The 27,841-nt window shown below is 34.5% G+C and overlaps 2 protein-coding genes across 2 annotated transcripts; one reads left to right on the top strand and one right to left on the bottom strand.

Annotated features, from left to right (window-relative positions):
* The first annotated feature begins 9,685 nt into the window (after positions 1–9,685).
* LOC145635960 (uncharacterized) lies at positions 9,686–14,375 on the top strand. Its single transcript, XM_081687379.1, has 5 exons — positions 9,686–10,214; positions 10,972–11,189; positions 12,857–12,985; positions 13,759–13,890; positions 14,128–14,375. The coding sequence occupies exons 1-5, from the start codon at positions 9,800–9,802 to the stop codon at positions 14,257–14,259; spliced, it is 1,026 nt and encodes a 341-aa protein (XP_081543505.1). The 5' UTR covers positions 9,686–9,799; the 3' UTR covers positions 14,260–14,375.
* Positions 14,376–17,240: 2,865 nt separating this feature from the next.
* On the bottom strand, positions 17,241–19,441 carry LOC145636800 (uncharacterized). Its single transcript, XM_081688346.1, has 2 exons — positions 17,883–19,441; positions 17,241–17,817 (listed from the first exon to the last, which is right to left on the bottom strand). The coding sequence occupies exons 1-2, from the start codon at positions 19,439–19,441 to the stop codon at positions 17,241–17,243; spliced, it is 2,136 nt and encodes a 711-aa protein (XP_081544472.1).
* Positions 19,442–27,841: the final 8,400 nt, after the last annotated feature.

Here is a 27,841-nt window from a genome sequence, read left to right as displayed (position 1 = left end):
TGCTAAGCTTAGTTTCTAGAAGTTTCTAGTTTCTTCTAGATTTTGGTGTAACAGAATTCTGTTATTAGATTCCTTATGTCAGAATAGTTTGTTACAAGATATTTTCAGGTATTTTGTATAAATACTTGTTGTAGAATACAACTTGTAATACAGTTCATATTTTCTCTCAATGAATGAAATAGAAATATGATTTTGCTCTCTGTTTTTCATCATATTCAAAATCTCTTCAGATATGCAAAACTGGTATGGAATGAAAATTGCTCATACTATGTAGTACTCTCTTCGTTTCCTTTTGTTCTTTATATTTAGAATTATGTGCAGTTATTTAGGAAAGTTAATAAAGCAAATACATTCAATCATTTTTGTCAACATAATTCATTGAGAGATGGTAAAGGAAACTAATACTACCAAAAAATAATGAAAAAAAAAGTTGAAGATGAGACAAGAGAGAGAAAGTAATAATGAACATTGAAATAGTACCCATCCAATATAAATTTAGAAAAAGTACGCTATCTTATGTAAAATTGAGGGAAACATGAGATAATAAAAAATAAAGCAAGGGTAAAGTAGTCTAAATTTTACGTCTTAAAATAGAAAAATCTTAAATGTAAAGAATAGAGTTAAGGTAACATTTGGTGACCAAGTTTTCACCAATTTCACCTTTTGGTGATCAAGTTTTTTTGCTTGCAATTTGGTGATTGAGTCAACTTAACTCACCTGAATTTTATTTAACTCACCTTTATCCACACTAAAACTTAATCACCCTCAACATAAACTTAATCACCTGTCTAAATAACTTTGAAATTATTTGTCAAATCTGTTTTTTTTTTTTTCCCAAAACTAGTCGCTTGGAATTAATTAACAAAAATAAGTTTTTTTATTTCCTAACCAAAACAAAAGTTAAAAAAAAAACAACTCATATAAACACACAACAGCACCAGCTACACACACCCCTTAATTACCCACACCAATTCACAGCAGCCCATCCACCCAAATGCAACCAACATCTTACCGCCACTAACCAACTTTGCTCACCATAGCAGCCCAATACCGCCATCTCAAGCGTCCCTAAATCACCAATTCATACAACTGCAGCCACCAGCAGCTCCTGCGGCGACCTGCACCTTTCCAAACACATGCAAACACCAGCAACGACCAACGATCAAAGTAGCAACACCATAAGTCACCCACAAAGTAATACGTGAACCCCTAATTCGCCATTTTGGCTCACAAGCATTGGCAATTCGCAATTAATGCTCCACTCGAGGTCAAATAAGTTAGAACTTTTAGAGCAGTCGCTCTGTATGTAACCCCCCCGATTTACTAACCAATAATAAATAAGAATTAAAGGAAAAATAAACAACCTTTAAATAAAATTGCGGAAGCATACACCTAAAACGGAGGTATTACCGCCACACTCAACAACCTGTCAAGTGTTAAGGCTTACAAAATCCCAATAATTACAACTCAATAAACTAGGTGAGCTATTTATACAACTTTATAAAATTGTTATAGCATACTAATCGAAACACTTGAGCTCCTTTAGCTACAACCACTTGATCAACCTGTTTAGACAAACTTGACTGCTCACCATTAAGGACAAATTCCAAAATAGATCGTCGCAGGGCCACCATAAGGAAAAGACATGGCCGCAAACACAAGTAGCAAAACAAAATAACACACACGTCAGCAAAAGCTGAGTAATCACCACAAATCAGAATATAGAGTATAATATAATAATTAACATTACTAGATCAATTAAACAATGTAGTTCGAAAATACATTACACATTGTTCTCTGAAAATAACCTTTAACAACTCAACCTCAAATAATAGTACAAACCTTTACTCAATATATCCCATAAGTGTGCCATGCTCATTGTTCTATACCTAGCCTTGGACATGGGTAATTCGAATAACAAACCAACAAGTATAAAAACTTGAATACTCCCAATAACCAGAAAACACCTTGAACCAGACCACATACGGGCCAATTCCCACTGTAGGGGACCATAGAAAAAAACAAATAGTAAGATTGTACCTCATTCTTAACTCATGATTATCATCCTCTTACCAACATGCCAAGGACTAAGGTATATAACGCCAAGCCTCAAACCAAGAACAAAATAATAATTCTCAACCTTTTAATCTCGTAGATCGATCAAATAACCATTCACAAACAATCTCAACAATGACACATGTTCCCAAACAATATAACAATTCGATTAATAAATATCTCAACTCTTAGGGCAATAAAACTAGTTCTCAAAATTAATCAAATCTCAACCCAAAAACAATACTCTGCATTAGCAACCCTAAAACCTTGATAAAACAATACTCCCTATAACAACAACATTAATAACCATAGCATAAATAACACAATCAATTAATACGACACTCAAATCATATAATAATACAAAATATAATCAATACAACACAATAATCAGTGATTAAATAAACAACTCCAATGATCAAGATTTTCTATGATTACATATAATAATAATACGATTAAATTAAACAAACATCTCAAAAGAAGTTTGTGTGATTACACATAATAATTAATACAATCAAATTAATCAAACATCTCCAAATTGATAAAGTGTGATTACCTTTCAACAAGTTACAACCAAACCACAATATTCAAGGCAAGGTATATGGAGCGTCGCTGCAATCTGCGAGCTTTGACTATACAAATCAAATGGAGTTGTGAAAGATAAACTTTCATAAAGAATCAAGTTTGGGGTTGGATGATGGAGTTCACGCACAAAAGGGCTACGTACGTCAAACTCTTTTTTTTTTTTTTTTCTTTAATAAAATATCTTTTGAGAATTAAAGAATATTAATAGGGTTTACAATAGTTTATACACGTTTTGAATTGTATAGTGCTATTTAAACAAGATATAGTTTTAAAACTTTAAGAAATTTAAATAAAATTATTAGATTAAAAAAGTTATATAATAAATAAAAATAAATTTTTTTTATAAAATATATTATATAAAATCATAAAATATTCGGGTATTACAGTATTACGAAGTGGATGCTCTCAATTTGTTCAATTTTTAGAATCGAAGAATGAAGCTCGGAGCGGGTGCTCCAATGGGCTGCGCGACCGCTCCATCGTGGGCTTGTCTTTCTTAATTATCACATGATTTGCACGTGAATGGAGGTGCTCATTAATATCGGGCGGTCAAGATAGTTTGCTAATGATTGTTGATGATGATTAACGATGATCGATGATGCTGATGAATGGTGATGAAGATGGATGATTGCGATAATGAAAAGCAGAGCAGCCACGAACGAGAAAGTAGAGGAATTGGGCGTCATTGACTCATTTCAATAACTGACATATTTTGATTGAAGTAAAAATATTTGATTAAATCTACTAATTTCCCATAGGTTAACCTTAGGTGATTATGTTTTTAACCCTAAGTGACTAGGTTTTTGTCCCCCATTTAATTTTCCTCACTGGAAAAGTGTCTTCAATCACCAAATCGCAAGAAAAAAAAAAATTTGATCACCCAAAGGTGAAATTGGTGAAAAGTTGATAACCAAATGTTACCTTAACTCGTAAAGAATAAATAAGAACACCCAAAATGGAAACTTAAAAAATAAATGGGAACGGAGGGAGTACTACAGAGTAACTTGTCTTTTCATCATAGTGTGAGCCTTTGAGAGCCTTTTTTTATTTTTTATTTTTTATTTTTGAGGGAAAGCTAGCTAATACTACCTCCGTTAAATGTTATGTGCAACTTTGAGATATTATTTGTGAGATATAAAATATTCCAAAGTTGCACATAACATTTAACAGAGGTAGTATATTAATTTAGGGACAAATTGTCCAAAAGTACATACGGAGAGATATCACTAGGACAATGCCCCTCTCATACGTCTTCACCGTTATTTTGAGAGCTAATTAAAAAGTTTGAGGACGAACATTCGTTTTAGATGAGTAGATGTATGGGCCACAAACGACTACCACTACCCATTCTGACACCAGCAATTAATCCCGTTAGTCAGTAGTCAAATGAGAGTATTGCACTTTATTCTCATCTTTGGGTTATTAGGATTGATGTAGGTGGAGAGAAAAATACTTTTTTAATGGCTCAATTTATGCCCACAAAATCGAAGGGCAACTAGTAGGCTTATATAGGTTTAAGTAGGTATGGGCTATGCCACCATGGAAGTTTGTAGACTTGATTAAGAGTTGCCCGGCCCCACCCAAATTTTGAAAAAAAAAATAAAGTTTTGAAAAGCCCAAAACAACCTTTTTTAGTAAAAATTTGACCTGATTAGATTTTTGCCCGAAAAGCCCACTTTTTTTTTTGCCCAAAAATAGCAGGTTTGGGCGCAACTTTTTTGCTCCATAGTTGGGCCTGGCTACAAAACAATTTCATATAGCAATTCCATAGTTGGGCCTGGCTATAAAACAATTTCATATAGCAATTCCATAGTTGGGCCTGGCTACAAAATAACTACATGTAGATGGTTTGTAAAAAACATACAGTTATTTTGTAAAGAACATATAGCAATTTTGTAAAGAACATCCAATTTTATGGTTTTTTTTCTTAATTTTTTTTATTATTATTTTTTATATATCTAAATAATCTGTAATATTAATAAAGAACATGAAAAATTATGTCATGAACATTATTTATGTATATCCACCATAATTTTAAGACAAAATTCAAAAAATATTTCATAATAATAAGCACTGATCATTATATCACAAATAAAACTACATTGCATGCATTTACAATCAAAGAACATGGACGTATGTTCTTTTCACTCTTTGTTGGTGCAATATGTTCTTTTAAATTTTGGTATATGTTCATTACATTTTAACAGTATGTTCTTTTCACTATAGTAGTATGTTCTTTACACTTATATAATATGTTCTTTCCGCGAAATGGTTGTACGACGTACCCACACCTGTAGGAACCACACACTGCAATTTGTGGCCTTTTTTTTTTTTGTGGTGTTATAATCCAGTTTGTGACTTTTATGATCATTATTATTATATTTATTGTCTATTATATATTTAAAGGAGGGGAATTAAGGTCCTTTTAAGGGGGACACCACAGCCGACCCCTTTAGCTTATATAATAAAGATTTAAAAAAAAATCTTGCCTTATATTATTGGATGTGATTATTTTATTAGCTAATTTATTTAACTTTCCTTCTTTCTCGACTATTTATTAAAAAAATTTTAATCATCATCATCATCATCATCATCATTATTATTATTATTATATCTCAAAAACAGACAAAGTCATACAACCTATAAAAAGTTAGTGGGTAGCGGAGATACAATCTGGGTCCCCACTCCTCTAGCTATAGCAAATCCAATCCTAGTAAATATATGAGCAGCAGCACGTGCCCCAGTGTCTTGCGCCGTCGAGAATTTTCGAACCCGCTTCAGCAATGCAACAACCTCTTTCTCTAATTCCCCAAGTGAAGAAAAGGAGAATGGAATGAAACCATATCCAATTGCTTGACATCGAGCTTCATAATTAACCCGCTTCCGATGTGCCGCATCAACCACAACCCGCCCACAAATGAAGTCAGATAACCATTATTATTATTATTATTATTATTATTATTATTATTATTATTATATTTTAAAGGAGGGGTATTAATTAAGGTCTTTCTAGGGGGGACACCACATCCTCTCTTTTTGGCTTATGTAAAAAAGATTAAAAAAAAATCTTACCTTATATTTTGAACTTTATATTTTTCTGAAAACCTTATCTTGTACTACACTACTACCCTTAATTATGAAAATTCTACACTACTAGACCTAGTTACTATTTTTATGAGAATCTTTATTGCTACCTCTGTTAAAAGGGGTTAAGTGCAGAATTCTAGGCAAAACTTTTAAGAAAGTTGATTATAGAAAAGGATAGAAGATTACCACACTTACTCAAGAACCATTGTGGATATATTTTTTTTAGAAAATGGAGGGAAGACATTTGATATTTCAAGAATAAAGGAGGGGACCAATATTTTTGGTCTAAAGGGATTTCCCTTCGAAAATTTCACCAAAAATTTTAAATTTTTTAAAGTTCTTCAAGTGTTTTTCTCCTCAAGCATTTCATATGCAAAGGAGAGTATAAAGCCAACCAAGTATGTTCGTAATTCAACATTACAAACCATAGAAACTATTTACTCCTAAACCATGAAGATAAACTATTGTGTGAGGCTTACCTCACCAATAACTTCGTGAGGCGAAAAAAAAAAAGCACAACATCAATAAAAACAAGGGGTTGTTGGAGGATATGTATTGTTTATTGGAGATAATGAATAGTTTGTTGGAGGATATTACACTTTTTATAAAGTACAACATCAATAAGAGTAATCAATAAGAGTAATATTACACTTTTTATAAAGTAGGGATATAAGGATATATGTATAGTTTATTAAATAAGATGTAATATTGAATAGAGTATATATACAATTTGTTGGAAGATATGTATTATTTAATAATGAAAGGATATATATTATTTAATAGTGGATATCATTATTTGTATTATTTAATAATGAAAGGATATATATTATTTAATAGTGGATATCATTATTTCAATAGAGGATATACGTACTTTGGACGAAAGGGGATATCATTATTTCAATAAAGGGCATATCAAAATCAAAAGAATATAAAACAGGTCATCATCCATCAACACATCATTCCTCTTGCCATCATATGCAGAAACAAGGAAATAGTACCATAAACAACTATTAGAATCATGATCCAACAATAAGGATGAACAACCAACAACAACAGCCAGGATTGACCCAACAACAATAAGGATCAACAACCAACAACAACAACAAGAATCACCAACAAACAATAACAATCAGGAATAATCACGAGCCAATAACAAACAGGATCCAACATGCAATAGGACAAACAACACCCAACCTAAGGGAGTCTAAGCTTTCGAACTAAATGCACTAACAACAATATCACATCCAAAATCAATCAACCAAGGATAGAACAGGGACTTCAATCAATATATTCTTGAATTTTGACACATAAATACCAAAACTATTTTAAAATTAAGGGATAATTAATAGTTACAATGCTAGGACTGTAATATCCAAAGTACTCAAGGTGAAACTCCCTCAGATTACACAGGGTCGACATGGTCCTCATCAATTGGGTAGCTATATCTAGCCCTCTTTGTTCCTGAAGAAGGACCCTCACTCTACAATTTAAGAGGGATGTCCTTCACTTCCTCGAGATATGGGTTAGCATTATCATCGGCAAAAGGGGTTGTTTTCCCCAGATCTGAACCACCCACATCATGAACAATAACCATAGAACCCTCAACGCATTTGTACCTTGTGTATGAAGAAGAACCCTTAGCACCACCATTTTCATTGGAAACACCGATCGCAACAACTTCCTCAACTGGATCTGCTTTTTGAATAGGCTCATCATCATCAGAAAGCTCAATAATCTTCACATCCCTACCCCGCATCCTTTGTAGAGCCCGATACGCAGCAGTTCGCATAGGTTTCATAACCGCGGTACCCTTAATACTTGTACCTTGTGTATGAAGGAGAACCCTCAGATGTGGTCAAAGTAGCAGAAATTGCCTCATAAGAGAACAGATCTGAGGTGTTTTCATTACCAAGATTATTTTTAGGGGTTTTTTCTTTTGGGGGACTCATTAGAGGATGATTTCAGAGAGAAAAGGGAAGATCTTAGGGGGGGGGGAGAGAGAGTATGTGTGTGTGTTAGAGAGAGAGAGAGAGAGAGAGAGAGAGAGAGAGAGAGATATTGGAATACGGATGAAAGAGAAGTGAGAGGGGGACTCTGGTTTTTTAGGGTTTGAAATCTGTAGAAAAATCTTGTTTTAGAGAAGCTCCTTGGCGTAAATGCAGGTGGTTGGGGAAGAGCATTCAGTGAATGCAGTTGGGAAAATGAACAATCAGATTTGAAAAGAAATACTATTGGGGAAGTGATTCAGATTTTTTTGGTTGGAATGATTATGCTGATTTGTTAGATGACTATTCAATGGCTACACAAAAATTGTAGCCACGCTATTAATTTTCAATCTAGACCCTTTATCGTTCAGGAGGAGATCTCATCCATTCATTTATTTAACCCTATTTATAAAATAAAATTTTCAATTTTTTTTTTTTATAAAAACTACTTTATTCAAAAAAAAAAAAAAAAAGTTTCACCATTAATGTCGTACTTAATTAACGCCTTGACTTACTCCATATACGTTCCAATTTTCGGAAGCGATTTCCAACGAATCTTTCTTTCCATAGGAGATTGGTTACTTTCCATACACAATATAATATCATTGGGAGTTAATCAAATACAAATGCGGAATAATTATACTCGGTTGATTTATATTACAATTTATGGAAGAAAGGTACAAAAAAGATGATTAATGGTGAAATTTGACGAATGAAGTTTTGATTTTTATTATATAAGGCCTTTGATTATTTAGAAGATGATTAATGGTGAAATTTGACGGATGAAGTTTTGATTTTTATTACATAAGGCCTTTGATTATTTAGAGAGAGAGAGAGAGTGTGTGTGTGTTGATGATGATGATTAGGAAGTGTAGAAAGGGAAAAGATAAAGCAAATAATTTTTAATTTAATGACAAATAAATTTTTTTGTTAAGTCCACTCAATGAATGATATTGATTTAAAATAAGCAAATGTACGGTCATGATTTAAGATTATAATGGCTTCAAAATTTATGTAGCCATTGTAAAATTGTTCTTGTTAGATTAGGCCTAATTGTTAATGATTTTTAAGTAAGGATATTTTGGTGTTTTTGCTTAAAAAACTTATCATTTATGGAAAAAATTGTTGCGATTAACGCTTAGCACCCATTTATATATAATACATGTTGCGATTAATATTTAAGTGTTTAACAGATGGAGTATATTAGCCGGGGGGGGGGGGGGGAATGAAAAGTTGGTCCAACTTTTGAATTGAACTCCTCTAATGGTCCCTAAAAAACTTTTTAAAAATAATAATAAAGAAATTACAATATTCTATACAGTAATGTGAGTTTCCTAAATTTTAATCACAATTTAGAATCTTTTAATAAAAATTTTAAAAAATGTATTAAAGAAAATTTAACATATTAGGAGGATGAAACGAAATCAAATAAACTAGTAATGGTAGAGTAATATAATATTAACCTCTATGCAATCAAGAATTTTCGTAAAATATTAATAAAAAACCTCAAAAAATTAGATTACAAATAAATGAGAGGGCTTTAAACTCAAAAACAAGCTTGAAATATATTAAACAAGACGTCGGAGTTGTAAAAGCAGTTGTACTTGGAAAAACATCAAATTGTGAAACTCATAATATTAACTTTATGCAATATGCTGCCTTTACTACATCAACGTCGCACACATCGTGTGCATATAGCGCTAGACCTATCTACGTGGCAGTCACCGGTTCTATATGCGTGACAACCTTACCTTTTGTTTTTTTTTTTTTTTTGGTTTTTTTGGAAGAGAATCTTATCTTTTAATTGACTTTATCTTGTTCCAACCTTACGAGAGTATGTTGGCAAACCTCAACTTGTCGGTATCGGTAATTTCACACGTTGTCCACATTACATTGTAATGGTTGGTACCTCATCAAAACAAGTAAACAACCTTTTTCTCACATAATATTACCCAATCACATAATGAACTTCGATTACCCTATCTTCAAGATTTCATGTACATGTAACATACCACAAAAAACAGTACATGACCCAATAACAACCAGCATTAGCAAAATAGCAGATTAGCAGTACCACATTCAGTTATTCCATGGCCTCATTCTTATTCACTACCCCTCCTACTTCCACTGCATCATTCTTCCCCAAAATCACACCCATTTCAAACCCAAACACAAACCCAATTTCCAAAATTCCAAAACTTTTGGGACAATCCCATTATTATTCAACTCCCAGAATTACTCCTTCCATAACAGCATTATCAGCAAGCTCAACAATGGCTGCTACTGTTGAAAAGCCTGAAACTTTAAAGAGTAAAGTTGTTCCTGCCATTATTGTTGGTGGTGGAAGAGTTGGTAGAGCTTTACAAGACATGGGTAATGGTGATGATTTGTTGATTAAAAGAGGGGATTTTGTTCCTCTTGATTTTGATGGCCCCATTTTAGTTTGTACTAGAAATGATGATCTTGAGGGTGTTCTTCAAGTTACTCCTCAATCTCGTTGGAAAGGTTAGGGTTTTAACCTTCATTCAGTTTTCATTGTGCTTATGATTTATTATAATGCTGATTTGTGAGATTAACTTTGAGGAATTTCTCTCAGGTTTCTTTTTCAATTGGTTAATTTCTAATATTTGAAAGGTTTTTAGTAGGGTAATTTAATCCTGATGTTGTGCAAGATAATGCCAATGTGTTGAAAATTTTGTAACAATTGGAGTATATAGTTTTGTAACTAGAAAAGGTTGCAAATTTGAAATTTGATCATTGGGTTTCTGGTTATAATTGCTAAAATTTGAGGGTGTTTCATGTATTCAAATTGTTAAATCAACAATCATTTCAGCATCAAGTAAAAATATTCCTATGACCCATGTACATAATCCAACAAGGACATACACATCCTTTTCCTTACAATCAATCTTTCATCACTTTGATGTGTTGATAAGAATTGATCAAGAGTTTTCTCATAAAAAAAAAAAAAAAAAAAAGGGGGTATTGATCAAGAGAAATAGGATGTGTAGATGTGTTAATATAAGTCTTGCTTTCCCATTTTATTTTATCTTATTATATCATTTTTTTTTATAGTAGTTATATGAGAGTTTTTATTGTGATATTGACATTCGAGAACCAACTGGTTCACCTAATGTCAATTTTCAGCACTGCTATACTATTGTATGTACAATTAGATACATAAGAATGTGCCTGGTTATATTTTAAAAATTTCTGTTTCGATCATGTTGATGATGGTTGTATCCTTCTCACAATCTGGCAGATTTGGTCTTTTTCCAGAATGGGATGCTGGAGCCATGGTTTCACAGTAAAGGTCTTGGTGATGCTGACCAACTTTTGGCATATTTTGCGGTTGCTAAGCTTGGTGAACCACCAATTGATGGTAAGACAGACACTAATCCAGAAGGTCTGACAGCAGCTTTCGGCAAATGGGCTCCTGCGGTAGCAGAAAGATTACATGCTGGAGGCCTTTCTTGTAAGGTAAACGCTCTGGGTTTGCAGTTTTGTGTGTGTACATTAATTATGTTGCAATTCATATCATGCAATTTCAAAGGACCTTGCTATAGTGAACTTGTTGACCCTCTATATATATGAGAATAGATCTTGGCCATTGGATTAGAAGAAATCTAATGATTGGGAGTGGATGCATCCACTATTGAAGACAACTAGACTTTTGTTTTACAAGTTAGGACATATTGTACATTTATTTATGATGTATAATATGTATTTTTATAACATACAAGAAGAAAAGAGAATGAATAATGTCCAAAGCAATATAGAACATATGCAATGGAAATTTAGAACAACACACTTAACTTTTTAGAGCATGGACTCTAATGGCTTATAATAATGCTTAAAGTTATTTAAAACACAAGCTTTAACTTGAAAAATGTGAACTTATTCTAAGGGTGTTTTTTCTGTTCTCGTGAACTTGTCTTATCTTATCTAGATTCACCCTAAACTTATTAAACTTTATTAGAACTTATCTTAGTTGTAATTTGAACTTGAGTTTCCCTTATCTATCAGAACTTTTTTTTTTTTGAACTTATCTTTCTAAAACTTACATTTCCTGAAATAAGTTAATATAAGGCAAATAAAACATGGACCGAAACTTCCGTACATCTAAGCTTGAGCTTTAGCTTCATGGAGTCTACTTGAGGACAGAGGATTATTATTTATGAGGGGAGAGACTATTTTAGAGGAGGGTGAAACAAAATTAAATCCATTACCTAAATAAGTCAAATTTATGAATAAATTTCATTGAATTTGTGAAGAGCTTGGTTGAATTTAAGCATGGAGCTTTAGTGGGTAGTATTCTTATATGAAAAGAACTACTAATTAAGAACATTACAATTAGTTTATAGAGCATAGGACATGTTCTCACATACGGGAGGTGTTCTTACTTGAGCTTTTCACTTAATTTGTATTTTTGTTATACTCTTCCAATTTTACCTTGAGTTGTGTTAAATTGTTTGTCTTTGTTCCACGAATTTGTAATTTTGGAGCTTGATCCAATGGAATGTTCCCACAGTCCAACCTTCTCTTTAAAAAATAAAAAATTGTGAGTAGAAGTGAATTTTTCATTGGAAAGTCTTAAATGAAGAAATAGGATAGTGATTGAGATAAAAAGAAAATGTTAGTCAATTTTGGAAGCCACTGCATAATATTAAATTCAAACTTTTTGGCAAATTTAAGTTACTAGTACTTAAAAATAAATTAAAAAAAAAAAAAGAGTTGGAATAAAATTGTTATGAAATATATATTTGTGGATGTCCATTATACTCTTGTATCATTCCAGAACTTTCTAGATTTTAGGGTTTATTATTCTTTCAACAAACCCTATCAATTGTATTGTATCTATATATATCTATACCTCCACTATATGAAATACAAGTAGAACACACAGATTAATTCTCTCTATCTCTTATATATTTATAAGTTTTTATAAAGAGATGTATCAAGTTATCAAATAAAAATATAGCTTTAAAAGAATAAAAGTTATGTTGGAATTGTTATGATAATATTCCTATGTCATTGCAGATGTTAGAATTTGATTAGCAGTAATAATCTGTCCATTGCACAGCCGCACGGGCCTATATTTAGAGCATATTATATAAGTTAATTTTCTTGATTGCTGATGACTGCAGGTACTTGATAAGGAACCATTTCAGAAACAGATGTTAGAGAAACTAATATGGATCTCAGCATTTATGCTTGTTGGAGCCCGTCATCCTGGAGCAACAGTGGGTACTGTAGAGAAGGAATACCGATCAGAGGTATGGCTAAATTTGGCCAACTTAAATTCTCCTTCATTTTGCCAGATGAATTAAATGTTCCATAACAGGATCTAGCCCCTATTGTCCTAAGCTCGTCATGTATCTGTGGTCTGCTCATGCCCCATCCTTAGGGAAATGGAATACCGTCATCCTTCTTGCTGACACTTTTCTCAACAATTCCTGTTTTTTTTTCTTTCTTTCTTTTCTTCTTCTATGGAATACTTAGCTCTTTGTCTGGCCGAATATTCCATAGTTTCTTCTTATTTGACGCTTCCTGGAAGAAGATACTAGTAGAGGCTGAGCTTATTTTCTTGGCTGTAGATCGTCAGAATTTCCATGCCTTTCATGTCAAGACATATATGTGTTGATGACAAAAAAAAAAAAAAAAAAAAGGGAAAGCAACATATGTGAACTTTGATTCATATTTATTGGTTTAAGCATAGAGGACCAAGGAGAAAGCCGAGAAACTTGAGTTCATCCATATAGATGTGTGTGGCCTATTGACGACTATTACCAATTTGATCCTTGTATTGATGATTATACTAGGAATTCTTGAAGCTTCAATATTAGTTGCTGAAGAGATCTCACTGTATTACTCAATAAGTTGCTGCTTTTCTTCTATTGTACTTCTTAACACAAGCCTGTATTTTAAGGCAATTCACTCGTGTTTGTGTGCATAATTTTGCGTGTAGACGAGAATTTAAACCAGCTTATGAAGGTTTAGAACTATCGATTCTCTTTGTAAACAACCTCAACTATCGACATGTTTTCAGGTGTCAGCTCTTATCACTGAACTTGCATCTGCAGCTGCAACAGAAAAGGGCTTGGCATTTGAAGAAGGAATAGAAGAAAGATTATGTGCCTATTCGCGTACTGTAGCACACTTCCCCACGGCAGTAAAAGAGGTGAATCTCATCTCTTTTTTTTTTTTTGTTTTTTTTTTTTATCAATGATCTCTGACACTTATATTGTTTATCCGTTCCTTATTATTCTTAATCATCGGGTTCTACTTCAGAGAGATGGCTAGACTGCTGTAAAACATGGGACAGCTCCAAATTGAAAGAGAGAATCACTTGGGAAATTATGTTATTTCCTGCTTAGCCCTATATGTTTCTAATGCTTTCATTAATCTATTCTTGCAGTTCAAATGGAGAAACGGCTGGTTCTATTCACTTTCCGATAAGGCAATTTCTGAAGGAAAACCTGATCCTTGCCCCCTTCACACTGCATGGCTAGAAGAATTAAATATTGTGCAAAGAACAGAGTTGGTATGAAAGTGAACATCAAAAGTGTATCAGGGATCAAAATTTTCTGTATTTATTATGTAACACTAATAGAGAAATCACCATTCTTTTACTTGTTAATCTAGTTGCATCCATTAACTATTTCAGTATTTAGAATTGCTTTTTCAGACATGATTTCAGAAAAATTAATACAAGTGAATACATAATTTATGTATAAAATTATCAATAATTTCAAACTTCATTATTTCCACCTACTCATACTTTGAAATTTGAGGTTTTAATATCATGTACAAGTGTACAACAGTACATGACCAATCAACTGAAATGTAAAACTGATGGTTGAAGTCTAGAATTGCTTTTCATCATCTTAACTATTCTACTTCATATTACTTCGTATTGTATTAGAGTCAATTAAACTACCTAAAACTATATAAGAACTTTAACACAAAAACGAGGGAGTAGGTTGTATCTGACAAATTTTAATTGACTTTGTAATAAGGTATAACGTAATGCCTATGTATTACTGAGATAGAGTAATAGCGTCTTTATTGGGGGCTTACTTCTTATAATATATAGCTGTTGGGCTGCTGCAGCCTGCAGGCTTATACGAACAAACCAAGCTGCTGCTTTAATTTGATTCATTCTTTGACCGACTTTATTTTATTTGTTTGTTTAATGCTCTATTATTGGGTGCGTTTGATTTAGCTTGTATAGCAAATTGGCAACTTGTTTTTTTTAGTGAACAATATCTGTATATGAACTAAGAGCTCTACATACTTCAGCTACCAACTAAACGAAGTACAATAGAAAAGTAACAAGAAAAAAGTGTATACTAATCTATAATATGAATCTGAATCAAACAAAGGAGGAAGACGAAGAAGTGCAGAAACTGATAGAAAGCCTTCCGAAAGTTCCCTTAAGGAACTCAGATTTTCAAATGATCTAGTATCAAGGTTTCTACTACTACGATGAAGATGAAATTCCTACATTAAGAAATGCCATCACCTTTCAAAGACACTTTGCTGCTTGAGACACTGATATCTTCATTATTAGCCCTACGAAAACAGGTACAGCTTGGTTGAAATGTCTGCTTTTCGCTGTTGTTAATCGTGTAAATTATCCAAGCATTGATCTAATCCCTTTACACTCCCATCATCATGGAGATCAGCTTGTCCACAGCGTAGACTTCTTACCACCAACCACACCGTCCATTACACATCTTAATGAGATTCCGTCACCTAGGCTCCTTGACACTGATGTCCCTTTCACATCCCTTACTGAATCTATCAAAACTTCAACTTCAGGGTGTCGGATTTTGTACCTTTGTAGAAACTCTTATGACATGCTTGTCTCATTCTATTACTTTTTCATAGACTACGCTAAGAAGGCCAAGGGAGATGATTACATACCCCCTACTCTCGAGGATTGCTACCAAGATTTTAGTGAGGGGAAATTTATTCCTTGCCCTTTCTTAAGCATGTTCCTCAGTATTGGGAGGCTAGTGTTGGAAGTTCTTGAAGTAAAACAAAGAAGTTACGGTGTTTATTCTTTTGACTGTTGATTTAATGGCTATTGGAATCCCTTAATTTTAGCTTCCTCTTATTGCTAGTTTAATGGGCATTATTCCTAATTAATGTTGTCACTTAAAGACTAGCCGTTACCCCTTTTAATGTTGATAAAAGCTAGCTCTTATTGGGGATTAATGGGTGGATGTTACACCACTTGATTGATGACCATTTTCCCCTTAGTTGTTGGTTGTTTTTACTCCCTCCATTGCCTTATAAATAAACCTTCTTCACCTTCGAAAGAAAAATAACAATCAGTCTTTTCTCTTCTCTAAACATATCTAAACACGAATTCTTTCTGTTCTATTTTCTGGGCAAGTATTCTGAGTTCCAGTCAGGTTTGTGAGTGCACATAAACTCTGGCGCCGTGCTTATCTTGGAGGGCGACCGCTTCTAGTCTACTGCACCGGGAGGTAGCGCGGAATCGTCTTTTAGGTAAGTGGTTCTCCACGACGCGGCTATTGTCAATTGGTCTACACAACATTGAGATAAGTATTTCCGTTTAATTTGCATATCTACTAACAATCTAAAAGACGATTGTTATGATTTCTAAATATTTGAATTTTTTGATATGTCAAATTTAGACAATGTTATGATTTGATTTATTCTGACTGTTAAGATATTTTAGTCAAGAATATATCTTTGTATATATTTCGGTTACTTGATTATAGCCTAGAATATTTTTGTAATTAGCTGTTGCCTAAAATGTAGCTATGTCAGTAGCTTGTGATAAGCTTGGTAGTATTACTAATATTGATTCCTTATATGTTGAAATTGCAAATTATTTATACGAATTATTCTGTGTTGTGTTGGTGTAGTTATTGGTCATATTACTAATTTTATGATGAATAATTTGAGGGTATTGATGGTAATTGTTTTATATGATTGATGGTTGTCCCATATTGTGGGAAGGGGTATGTATTATTGAATTTGATGCCATTCTCGATTGTTTGTATTGAATATGGAGTATATACTTAGTTCTCCTCTATTCTTATTAGTAATAGAGATTTTATTTGCTTGTTTAATTTATTGTTGGGCTTCTTTACATGAAGTAATACATGCACATATTTTTTTTATTCTATTTGATTTAGCTTTTATATGGTGGACATGGTTTAAGAGTTTAACAGACTTTGGTTTATTTGCACATATGGGTTTGTGTTTGTGTTTGTATGATGCATCATGTTAATTTTCCTCACTAATTATTTAGTGGGTTCATCATATATATATCGTTAATTTGATATATTATACAATGTGTGTTTTATACGTTAGTTGTTGAAAGTTGAGATAAATTTTTAGTATGTGAGCATGGGGCTTATATTTTTTTTTTTTTTTTTTTTTTTGACAGCCATGAAAAGGGAATTACCCCCTATAAACATAAGAAATAGAAACACAATGAAAACCAAGCATAAGATCATTAATCTTCTTTGTAAGCATTCTGCAACCTTGCTAGCCTGTGTTGATCCCCTGAATCAAGCTGAGCGTTCTTTTGTCTGCAGTTTCAAGCTTCAAATGCCAACACCTTCGTCTAGCTGCAGCCTTTAGGCCTTGAAGAACTGTCTGTAAATAGCCCGATGTTGTGTCCTGCTGTTGAGCATACACCATACCTTGATCTTGATCCATCCCAACGCTATCAAGCTTCCAAATCCATCTGCTCTGACCTTTCCTGCTGCCATCTTGTTTTATGTAAATCCTGGTCTGCTCACACTCGCCATAGCCTGTAATCAGATGTATGCACTCGGCATGGTGCTTTCTGCCATTATACTCAGCTCTCTTAACACTCACAAAACCAGGGGGGCCAGTAGAGTCCTCATCAGTTATAGTTTCAATTGCTGCAGTGCTCCCAATATCTGCACGCCTTTCTTGCACCTTCCTGCAAATTCCATTCTTTCTGTAATTTATGTGATTAATTACAGTCACGGGAACTGGATGGACCTCCCTGAAAATCTTGCCGTTTCTAGCTTCCCATATGCACTCCAAAACCGCTATGAAAAGTTGAAAATTGTCTTCCAAGTTGCTGTCCTTCCTGCTCAAAATCCTTAACCAATTATAGACCCACTCAGAGATTGGGATGTTCTCCTGCTGATAGACATTAATGCCCAAGCTGCAACCCTTCCAAATGTGACTAGCAAACATATACAATCCCTGAAGATGTGCTCTAGAGTTTCCAGGTGCTGGGAGCTGCTATCATCTTCCTTGAGACACAGCTTACAATGGTGGTTTTCTCCTAAGCCTCTCTTTTTCATCTCACTTCCCACAGGTAAGGCACCACTAAGAATTTTCCATAGTAAAACTTTTTGCCTAGGTGTGCTATTCAATCTCCAGATCCACTTCCACTTGATCTTAGACTGAGCCCCCAAGAGTTGTATATGAGAATGGCTCAAGCTTTCCTCAACCAAGGCTGCATACCCTTTTTTAACAGTGTAATTCCCATTTTTATCACCCTTCCAAATGATCAGATCCTCAAAACCTTCCTGCAAAGGCTTAATCTGTAAGATTTTCTTGACAATATCCTCAGTAAAAAAATCTTTACATAGCTCCAAGTTCCATTCTCCATTCATGTCCCTGAGGGAAGCCACTGTATCAGTATTAGAGCAGCCATGGCATCTCCAATCTGGTGTTGTACCCAAGACCCAGGGATGGTGGATTTTTGCGTTGCACCCATCCCCAATAGACCACACACACCTTTGTTTCAGGAGAAGCAAGCCCCAGTTAATACTGTTCCAACCCCAAGAACCCACCTTCCTCCCCTGCCAGGATTCTTCAAATAGTGAGCTCCTATTAATGCCATATTTAGTTCGGTAAATTTTGCTAAATAAGGATTCCGTGTCATTCATAATACGCCACCCTTGCTTTGCTAAAAGAGCCTGATTAAAGTACCAAGCATCAAGGATGCCTAACCCACCCTTGTCTTTAGGTTGAGTTAAAAAAGACCATCTTTTCCAGTAAATATCTTTCCCACTTCTATTTCCCAGCCACCAAAACTTGGCAGCAATGCTCTTAAGTCTCTTAAGAACAGCAACAGGGCATTTAAATACAGATAGAACATAGGTCCCCAGGTTAGCCAAAACTAACTTTATAAGAGCCAATCTCCCAGCATGAGACAGAAATATTGAGTTCCAAGCATTTAACCTTTCCTTGGCTCTATCAATAATTTTATTGAAAAATTGTTGTTTAGAGGTGCCAAAATCAGCTGGAACTCCTAGGTAAACCCCAAAACTAGTGTTGCTAATACCCAGCATATCACTGTATATGTTTATCTCATCGTCACCTAAATTAGGACTAGATAGGAGCACAGATTTGCTTTGATTTATAACCTGTCCAGAGGCCTTGCAATAGGGGTTGATCACATTCTTGAGAGTTAGGACAGTACTTTCTTTTCCTTGAAGGAAGAAAACCGAATCATCAACAAAGAACAAGTGACTAATGCTTGGAGCTCTCTGAGCCACTTTAATCCCAACAATACCACCTCTGTTTTCTTCATCTCTTATCAGACCCGAAAGACCTTCCATACATAGGATAAATAGGTAGGGGGAGAGGGGGTCTCCCTGTCTGAGACCACATTTAGGATTAAACTTTTCTTGGGTAGAACCATTAATGATAACTGAAAAAGAAACAGTGCTGACACAGTTCATAATGGTCTTCACCATTAGATTAGGAAATCCAAATTTGTGTAAAACCTACTCCAAAAAATCCCAAGGGGAAGTAAGGGGAAGAACTTCGGTACAGAGAGATACTTCGTGGTGGAATGAAGAGGTGAAAGCAGTAATTAAGCAAAAAAGGGAATGCTATCAAGCCTTAGGAAAATGTAGGAGTGATGAAACCTTTGCAGCGTATAAGGAGGCTAAGAGTAAGGCAAAGGCAGCTGTTCGCCAAGCAAAAGAAAAGGCATATCAGGAGGTTTATGAAAAGCTTGATTCCAAGGAGGGAGAAAGGATCATTTATAAGATGGCAAAGAGAAGACAAGAGGCAAGGAAGGATATTGGCATGGTGAAGTGTGTCAAAGATAAGAACCAAATGGTCCTAGTGCAAGAGGAGGGCATCAAGGACAGGTGGAAGGGGTACTTCGATGAATTATTTAATGGAAGTAATGGAGTTGTGATAGGAGATACCTCTATGAGTGATGAAGAAATCAACATGGAGTATGTGCGAAGGATTAGGAGAGTAGAGGTGGAGATTGCACTGAGGAAGATGAAACCTAAGAAGGCGGTTGGCCCTGATGGGGTACCGATAGAGGTGTGGAGGTGTTTGGGTAAGATTGGTATTGATTGGTTAACAAACCTTTTCAACAAGATATGGACGGCTACAAGGATCCCACAAGATTGGAGGAAGAGCACCTTGGTCCCGGTTTATAAAAACAAAGGAGACGCTCAAGATTGTTCTAACTATCGAGGAATTAAGCTTATGAGCCATACTATGAAGTTGTGGGAAAGGGTGATTGAACAAAGGTTGAGGGCATGCACAAGCATTTCAGATAACCAATTTGGTTTTATGCCTGGGAGATCTACTATGGAGGCAATCCATTTGATAAGACAAATGATGGAGTTTTATAGGGTAAAGAAGAAAGATCTTCATATGGTCTTTATTGATTTAGAGAAGGCATATGACAAGGTGCCAAGAGAGATACTTTGGTGGGCAATGTTGAAGAAAGGTATCCCACGAAGGTATGTAGACCTAGTTAAGGATATGTATCGGGATGTGTCAACAAATGTGAGGACATGCGGAGGGTTGACAAAAGATTTCCCTATTACAATCGGATTGCATCAAGGGTCTGCATTAAGCCCTTTTCTTTTTGCAACGGTTCTAGATGAATTAACTAGACCAATTCAAGATGAGGTTCCATGGTGTATGCTGTTCGCAGATGATATCGTTTTGGTGGATGAGACTAAGGATGGGGTTAATGTCAAGTTGGAGCAATGGAGGCAAAGGTTGGAATCTAGAGGGTTTAAGCTAAGTCGGAGTAAGACTGAATATTTGGTATGTCGTTTTGGCACTCAGAGGGGGACAAGCAATGAAGTGGTGAGTTTGGATGGAAAGGATTTGACCATGAGTGAATGTTTTAAGTACCTAGGGTCGATCATCCAGAAGAATGGTGACATTGATCAAGACGTGACCCACAGGATTAAGTCAGGGTGGCTTAAATGGAGAGCGGCCACGGGAGTGTTATGCGACCGCAGCATTCCCTTAAAGTTGAAGGGAAAATTCTACAGGACTGCCATAAGACCAGTGTTGCTCTATGGTACAGAATGTTGGGCTTCTAAGAAAGAGCATATTAAAAAGATGGAGGTTACGGAAATGCGCATGTTAAGGTGGATGTGTGGAAACACTTTAAGAGATAGAATCAGAAATGAGGTTATTCGCAAGAAAGTAGGTGTGGCGGGCATTGTAGATAAATTAAGGGAAAATCGTCTGCGTTGGTTTGGACATGTAAGACGGAGACCCGAGGGTGCACCGGTGCGAAGAGTGGAAGAGTGGGACCATGGAGGGATTAAACGAGGAAGAGGGAGACCAAAGATGACTTGGTTGGAAGGAGTGAGGAAGGATATGAAGTGCATGGATTTACGTGAGGATGAAGTTTTGGATCGTAAGGGATGGAGGAGAAAGATTTATGTTGATGACTACACGGAATAATCAAATTTGGTTCATGTTAGCCGACCCCACTTTTGGGATTAAGGCTTTGATTGATTGATTGATTGATTGATAAGCTTTACTCATATCCGTCTTAATGGCTAACTTCCCTTTAAAACCTTTTTTTGTCTTTCTGATATTTTCTAAGAGCTCATGAGCAAGGAGAATGTTGTCTAAAATAGCTCTTCCCGGTAGAAAGGCATTCTGAAATTCACTAACTAAACAGCCCATAACCTTCCTAAGTCTGTTCGTAATACACTTTGAAATTATTTTATAAATGACATTGCAAAGGCCAATAGGCCGCAGCTTATCCATAGTATCAGGGTTATCACATTTTGGGATTAAGGCTATGTTCGTACAATTTAGTACGACATGTAATCTTGTTTTCATATTTAAGTTAGTATTTTAGTATGAATGTTGTATGCCCCGTAATGTGCTTTAATTAACAAACATAATGTATTGAATTAATGTGGGGGTTTATAAGCCCTCAGAATATTGTGTTGATGACTACATATGATCTAGTTGAATGATAAGACATGCTTGTAATTATGTAATTATTATTCAATTTTGTGGTTATACTTGTATACTATCTTTTGTGAAAATGTGGTCTTACGAATATAGTAATATGGGTTATTTAATATTTTGATTGGCTAATAATATTATGTTGTTGTATATATGCATAACTTTTTGCATTCTTATATGATAACATAACGGAGTATTATAATGTTTCCTAAATCTCATTGTTTTGTGGAGTTTTTGTTGATATTCTCTAATGCTTTTGATATATATTTTTGAGACTTTAGGACTTGTTCGATAATCGCGGATTTTCGGGAGCAGTCCCAAAGATGACCCCCGATCAAAGGTCATCCTTGGTCGGTTTGAGCTGAAATTTTGAGAGTATGTTTGGGACACATGAGGTTTATTTTTCAACGGTTGGATTGTCACTAGCTGCTCATATTAGTGAATTATGATGACATCTTGAGACCCATATTTACAACGAGGACAGTTGGGCATCTCATAGAGGTCTCACACATGTTACTTGATTTAATTCAAGGGAGGTTCATTCTAAACTAAGTCTCGTGTTATTATGTTTATTATCTGGTTTAATTCCTAGTAATCATCTTAACAAATATATGCTTTTGTGGGTGTTAACAAAGTACGTTGCATGTTGAATTTGTCAATTAAATATTTATTGAATGATTAATAGAAAGTAAAAGTTATAATGCCGATATTTTATGAGTATGACATTATATTGAACATAATCAGTTACCTTTAATTTGTTGGTTCTACATTTTGTGGAGTAACTTGTTATTCAGTAGGATGCTTTTGAGCAATGTTTTTAACATTTTTTTGAGGTGCATGTATGTACTCCGAGTACTACTTTTATCATGATTCATGTATGTGTTGAGTATGGATTTGAGATGTACTATATATGTCAATTGTTTGAATCCATGATATGAAATACTTGTATTGAAAAGCTTTATTCATAACTCAATTGATCTCATTACTTTATCCTCGGTTTAACATGTCTGTGTGAAACTTATAATTCTCAAACTTGTTGAGTTTTGTGAAGGGAAATTATGTGATAATTTTACTTAAGGAGATTGTATGGCTTTCTCTTTGGAGAATTTTCGAGAAAAGTATTTTGGGAATTGACTACGGTTTTCCAATATTTTATGATGGTTTATTTTTACCGCCTATGACTCTTTATTGTATTATAATTCTGTATGAATAAAGCATGAGTAATTTGTAAATGCCTTGAATTTTATATGGTGGCTTGGGAGTTAATATTTTGAGATGTTGTTGAATTATTATCTTTGATTAATTCAATGTTTCAAAGATCTCTGCTCTTGTCCACCTTATATGCTATTATACTCAGTGTTATGACATAGTTGGGAATTTTTTCCCAACCATGTATTTGTTTATGCTCTATTTTGGTATTTGAACCTTGTCCTTTCATGTGGGGGTTCATGTTTTATAAACTTATGCGTTTTCTTTACAAGAAATCTATGTTAATAAAGACCCCATGTGAATTTTGGAGGGAGGTTCTTATATCCAAATATTTCATTCATTGAGAATGTGGGTGCATTGGTAAGGGTTTTGAATCGGACTTTGTTGTCCAATGTGGGGGAAGTATAAAGAATCAGTGTTGGACTCAAAGTCTTGCTTAGTTTTTGCTTGATAAATTGCATATCCTAATTGATTGTTTATTGAATAAATTGTCTTTGAGCATATATGTGTATTATTACTATGTTTCAAGTGGTTGGATATCCAAGCTAGATTACTTGAATCTAGTAGGAATGAGAGGCATTAATGTTAGAATTTTCTATTGTTTAATGCAAAGCCTAAAAGTGGTTAATTGAGCTAAAGATAGTTTATGATTGAGTTTTCCTTACAAGTTTGTTTTGGTATCTCTATGTCTTTAGAGTATTAACTTTAAATCAGTGGAATATCATGAGTGATTGTTTTCATGGAAGAAGTCCTTGATTATGAGTTAGGTTATGTCTAACTATGTGTAGAATTCTACAATCTTTTTCTTAGGATTGTAATGCTTGGTATTTCTTTTATGGATTTCGTTGCTAATTCATTGAGTTTTGTTGGAAGTCTTTAAGGCTAAACTTGTGATGGATGAGTCATTGCTACAATATAAAGTTTTTGATCTTATTGATCATATGGAGCTTGATAAATTGCATATCCTAACTGATTGTTTATTGAATAAATTGTCTTTGAGCATATATGTGTATTATTACTATGTTTCAAGTGGTTGGATATCCAAGCTAGATTACTTGAATCTAGTAGGAATGAGAGGCATTAATGTTAGAATTTTCTATTGTTTAATGCAAAGCCTAAAAGTGGTTAATTGAGCTAAAGATAGTTTATGATTGAGTTTTCCTTACAAGTTTGTTTTGGTATCTCTATGTCTTTAGAGTATTAACTTTAAATCAGTGGAATATAATGAGTGATTGTTTTCATGGAAGAAGTCCTTGATTATGAGTTAGGTTATGTCTAACTATGTGTAGAATTCTACAATTTTTTTCTTAGGATTGTAATGCTTGGTATTTCTTTTAGGGATTTCGTTGCTAATTCACTGAGTTTTATTGGAAGTCTTTAAGACTAAACTTGTGATGGATGAGTCATTGATACGATATAAAGTTTTTGATCTTATTGATCATATGGAGCAATTTATGTCCATTTAGTAGTGTTATGTTTCTTGGGAACTATGCTTAATCTAACGTTGCTTATTTTGTAAGTAGATTAAGCAAGTATACTCTTAACTCGAGCAATGATCATTAGATAGTTTTGAGAAGGATGCATAAGTACTTGAAAAGTACAAAAGATAAGAGTTTGCACTATTGCAAGAAGTTTCCATGAAGTCTTGAAGTTCAACAATGATTTCAAACTCAAGTGGTTATGTCTGCACCACTAAGTGGTGGAGCTATGTTTTGGGAATTGTGCAAAGCAACCTTGTTTTGCTATGTTTGTTTTGGAATAATATAAATTTATTGCTCTTGAATTGACAGGTTATGAGGCAAGATGATCAAGAGTATATGGCTCTTATGAGCAAATGTGCTTGCAACTATCCCATTGAAGGGGAATTCGTTGTGATTTGCAAATCATGATTACTTTTGATTGAACCATGCCTATAAGTTTGATGTCAAAGATGATTTGTTGAATGGGGTGATATCACTAGACTGCATTAAGTCTAAAAGAAATGTTACGGATCCGTTAAAGGCCTATGGAAAAAAAAACTAGTTTTGGAAACATCGGAAGAGATAGGGCTAAAGCCCGTGGTATGAATTGTGAAATAGTGAACTCCTACTCACCATGAGTTCAAAGGGGAACATTATGTCATAATTCGGAAGCACATTTTTATTTTATTTGTCCATCTCTAGATGTTTGTTTGTGCTTAGCTACAAATGAGAAGGAGGTTGAGCATACGGCTCTTAATGAACCCATATCCATATTTTGGAGGTGTGTTGTAGCTCACACTTGATGGAGTTCACCTACTTAGGTGTGGAAGTGTGGCCGCTTCCTATGAGTATTTCATGGGCTTATACTCTAGAGCACCTATGAGCATCCAGGCTGGACGTATGGCCAGTATAATGCGTCATCTTTATTCGCGGAATTTCAGAATATTATACATGTTCAATTGTGTGGCTCAAAGTGACGGGTCTCTAAATCCCTTTTGAGTTCAAGACGAAAGTCACTTGGTAGGTGAGGGATCATAGCTTGATGTCCACTATGTGTTAATTCAAGACGCGGGACATTGACACTTATGCAATTGTTTTGTTTTGCCCAAAATTTATTTTTCTTTCTTTCTTTATTTTCACTTCTTCGAACCTGTGGGGGATTGTTGGAAGTTATTGAAATAAAACAAAGAAGTTATGGTGTTTATTCTTTTGACTGTTGGGATTTAATGGCTATTGGAATCCCTTAATTTTAGCTTCCTCTTATTGCTAATTTAATGGGCATTATTGCTGATTAATGTTGTCACTTAAAGACTAATCGTTACCCCTTTTAATGTTGATAAAAGCTAGCTCTTATTGGGGATCAATGGGTGGATGTTACACCACTTGATTGATGACCATTTTCCCCTTAATTTTTGGTTGTTTTTAATCCCTCCATTGCCTTATAAATAAACCTTGTTCACCTCCGAAAGAAAAATAACAATCAATCTTTTCTCTTCTCTAAGTTTTCTAGGCAAGTATTCTGAGTTCCTGTCGGGTTTGTGAGTGCACATAAACTCCGGCGCTGTGCATATCCTGGAGGCGACCGCTTCTAGTCTACTGCACCGGGAGGTAGCGCGGAATCGTCTTTTAGGTAAGTGGTTCTCCACGATGCGGTTATTGTCAATTGGTCTACACAATTTTGAGATAAGTATTTCCGTTTAATTTGCATATCTACTAACAGCTAGTACAGAGAGATCAGACAAGGTATTGTTGCTGCAGTACGAAAATCTAAAAACCGAGCTCACAGTTCAACTGAAGATGTTAGCGAATTTATAGGAATGTCATTTTCTTCCGAAGAAGAAAGTGATGGTATCATACAACAAATTATAGACTCGTGTAGCTTTGAAGATAACAAGGCTGTGAAAGTGTGGGAATGGACCAAAGACGATCAGTTTACACCTGAAATGTCCGAAAGGATGGCTTTACTGATGCAACAAAAGCTTGAGCCTGAACTATTCTTCAAATTGATCCCATAAATAATGAGTTGCATCCTTTTATTTGTTTCCTTAATGCTTTAATTTGCTTCCATTCCTTGCTTTACAACATCTCAATGTTCTCTAGTAGTAGACCTTCTAGCTTAGTATGTTAAAGTAAATGTGTTATTGCTGAAATATGAAATTCTAATCAAGTCATGTTCGTACAGAAAGTGAAGAAATTGTATTTTCTTTTGTGTTTGTGTAGTTGTTTGTCTGCACTTGGATCTAACCTGTTTTTGGAAAATCTGTAAAAAAAAAATACTACTTCCATTTCTTATTATGTGCAACAAAGGGGTATTATTTATAAGACATAAAATATTCCTTTGTTGTACATAATAAGAAACAGAGGTAGTATAACATTTGGATGTCTATTATAAATAAGTCAAACCTTCAATTATCCGCTTCAAACATGTTATAACCGATTGATAGCCTACTATTAACTTATTAAGTGAGATGTATCGATCACTATATAATTGAAAAATATATATATAAAGTTAGATTATAATGAGACAGGAAAATTTCCAACTTAGGGTCTGTTCTCATTGACTGAACTCAGCTGAACTGAACTGAACTGAACTGAACTGAACTGAATTGAGCTGAACTAAACTAAACTGAACTGAACTGAGCTGAACTGAACTGAACTGAATTGAAATGAATATTTTATAAGAGAAGGAAATTAGGAGCTGAACTGAACTGAACTGAACTGAGCTGAACTGAACTGAACTAGATTTCAATGTAAGAGAACAGACCCTTAGTGTTATGAGGTTTGACATAATTTCACTGAGCGGTGCCCGGTTAATATGGCATATTAACATTACAATGTTAATATGTTGCCATTTTTGTAAATATGAGACGGTTTTTTTATTTTTTTATTTTTTTTTTAAGTTTTTATTTTTGCAGGTGATGTGTCATAAACCCTAAGAATAAAGAGTGAAACAAAGGGTTCAGTTAAACCTAAAGGGTAGGGATTTGTCCTCATTTTCAATATCTCCATTGTAACTGACCATTGAAGGTTTCAATTTTAAAAGTGACGAAGGAGTGATAAATTGATATGGGGATGTTTGATTGTTTGCGAATGGAGGATGAGGGAAGTTGAAGTTGAGGAGATGAAGTTGGAAGGGGAAATTGATATTTGCCAAACTTTTTGTTGACATCCATACCCTTACTCAAGCATAGGAATTGACAATTTTGCCCCATATAAACATTCCATGTTAAT

The sequence above is a fragment of the Chenopodium album genome, chromosome 6, assembly GCF_948465745.1.
Source record: "Chenopodium album chromosome 6, dcCheAlbu1.1, whole genome shotgun sequence".
NCBI lineage: Eukaryota > Viridiplantae > Streptophyta > Magnoliopsida > Caryophyllales > Amaranthaceae > Chenopodium > Chenopodium album.
Note: the sequence above shows the minus strand (reverse complement) of the source record. Positions and strands in the feature narration are given on the sequence as shown.

What these genes read in the sequence shown, in the direction of transcription:
- LOC145635960 (XM_081687379.1), top strand. Translation starts at nt 9,800, where the DNA reads ATGGCCTCATTCTTATTCACTACCCCTCCTACTTCCACTGCATCATTC. An exon ending in CTGGAGGCCTTTCTTGTAAG is followed by an intron (nt 11,190 to 12,856) that starts GTAAACGCTCTG and finishes TGATGACTGCAG; the next exon opens with GTACTTGATAAGGAACCATT. An exon ending in TCCCCACGGCAGTAAAAGAG is followed by an intron (nt 13,891 to 14,127) that starts GTGAATCTCATC and finishes CTATTCTTGCAG; the next exon opens with TTCAAATGGAGAAACGGCTG.
- LOC145636800 (XM_081688346.1), bottom strand. Translation starts at nt 19,441, where the DNA reads ATGGTGAAGACCATTATGAACTGTGTCAGCACTGTTTCTTTTTCAGTT. An exon ending in GTTGCAGCTTGGGCATTAAT is followed by an intron (nt 17,818 to 17,882) that starts GTCTATCAGCAG and finishes GATTTTGAGCAG; the next exon opens with GAAGGACAGCAACTTGGAAG.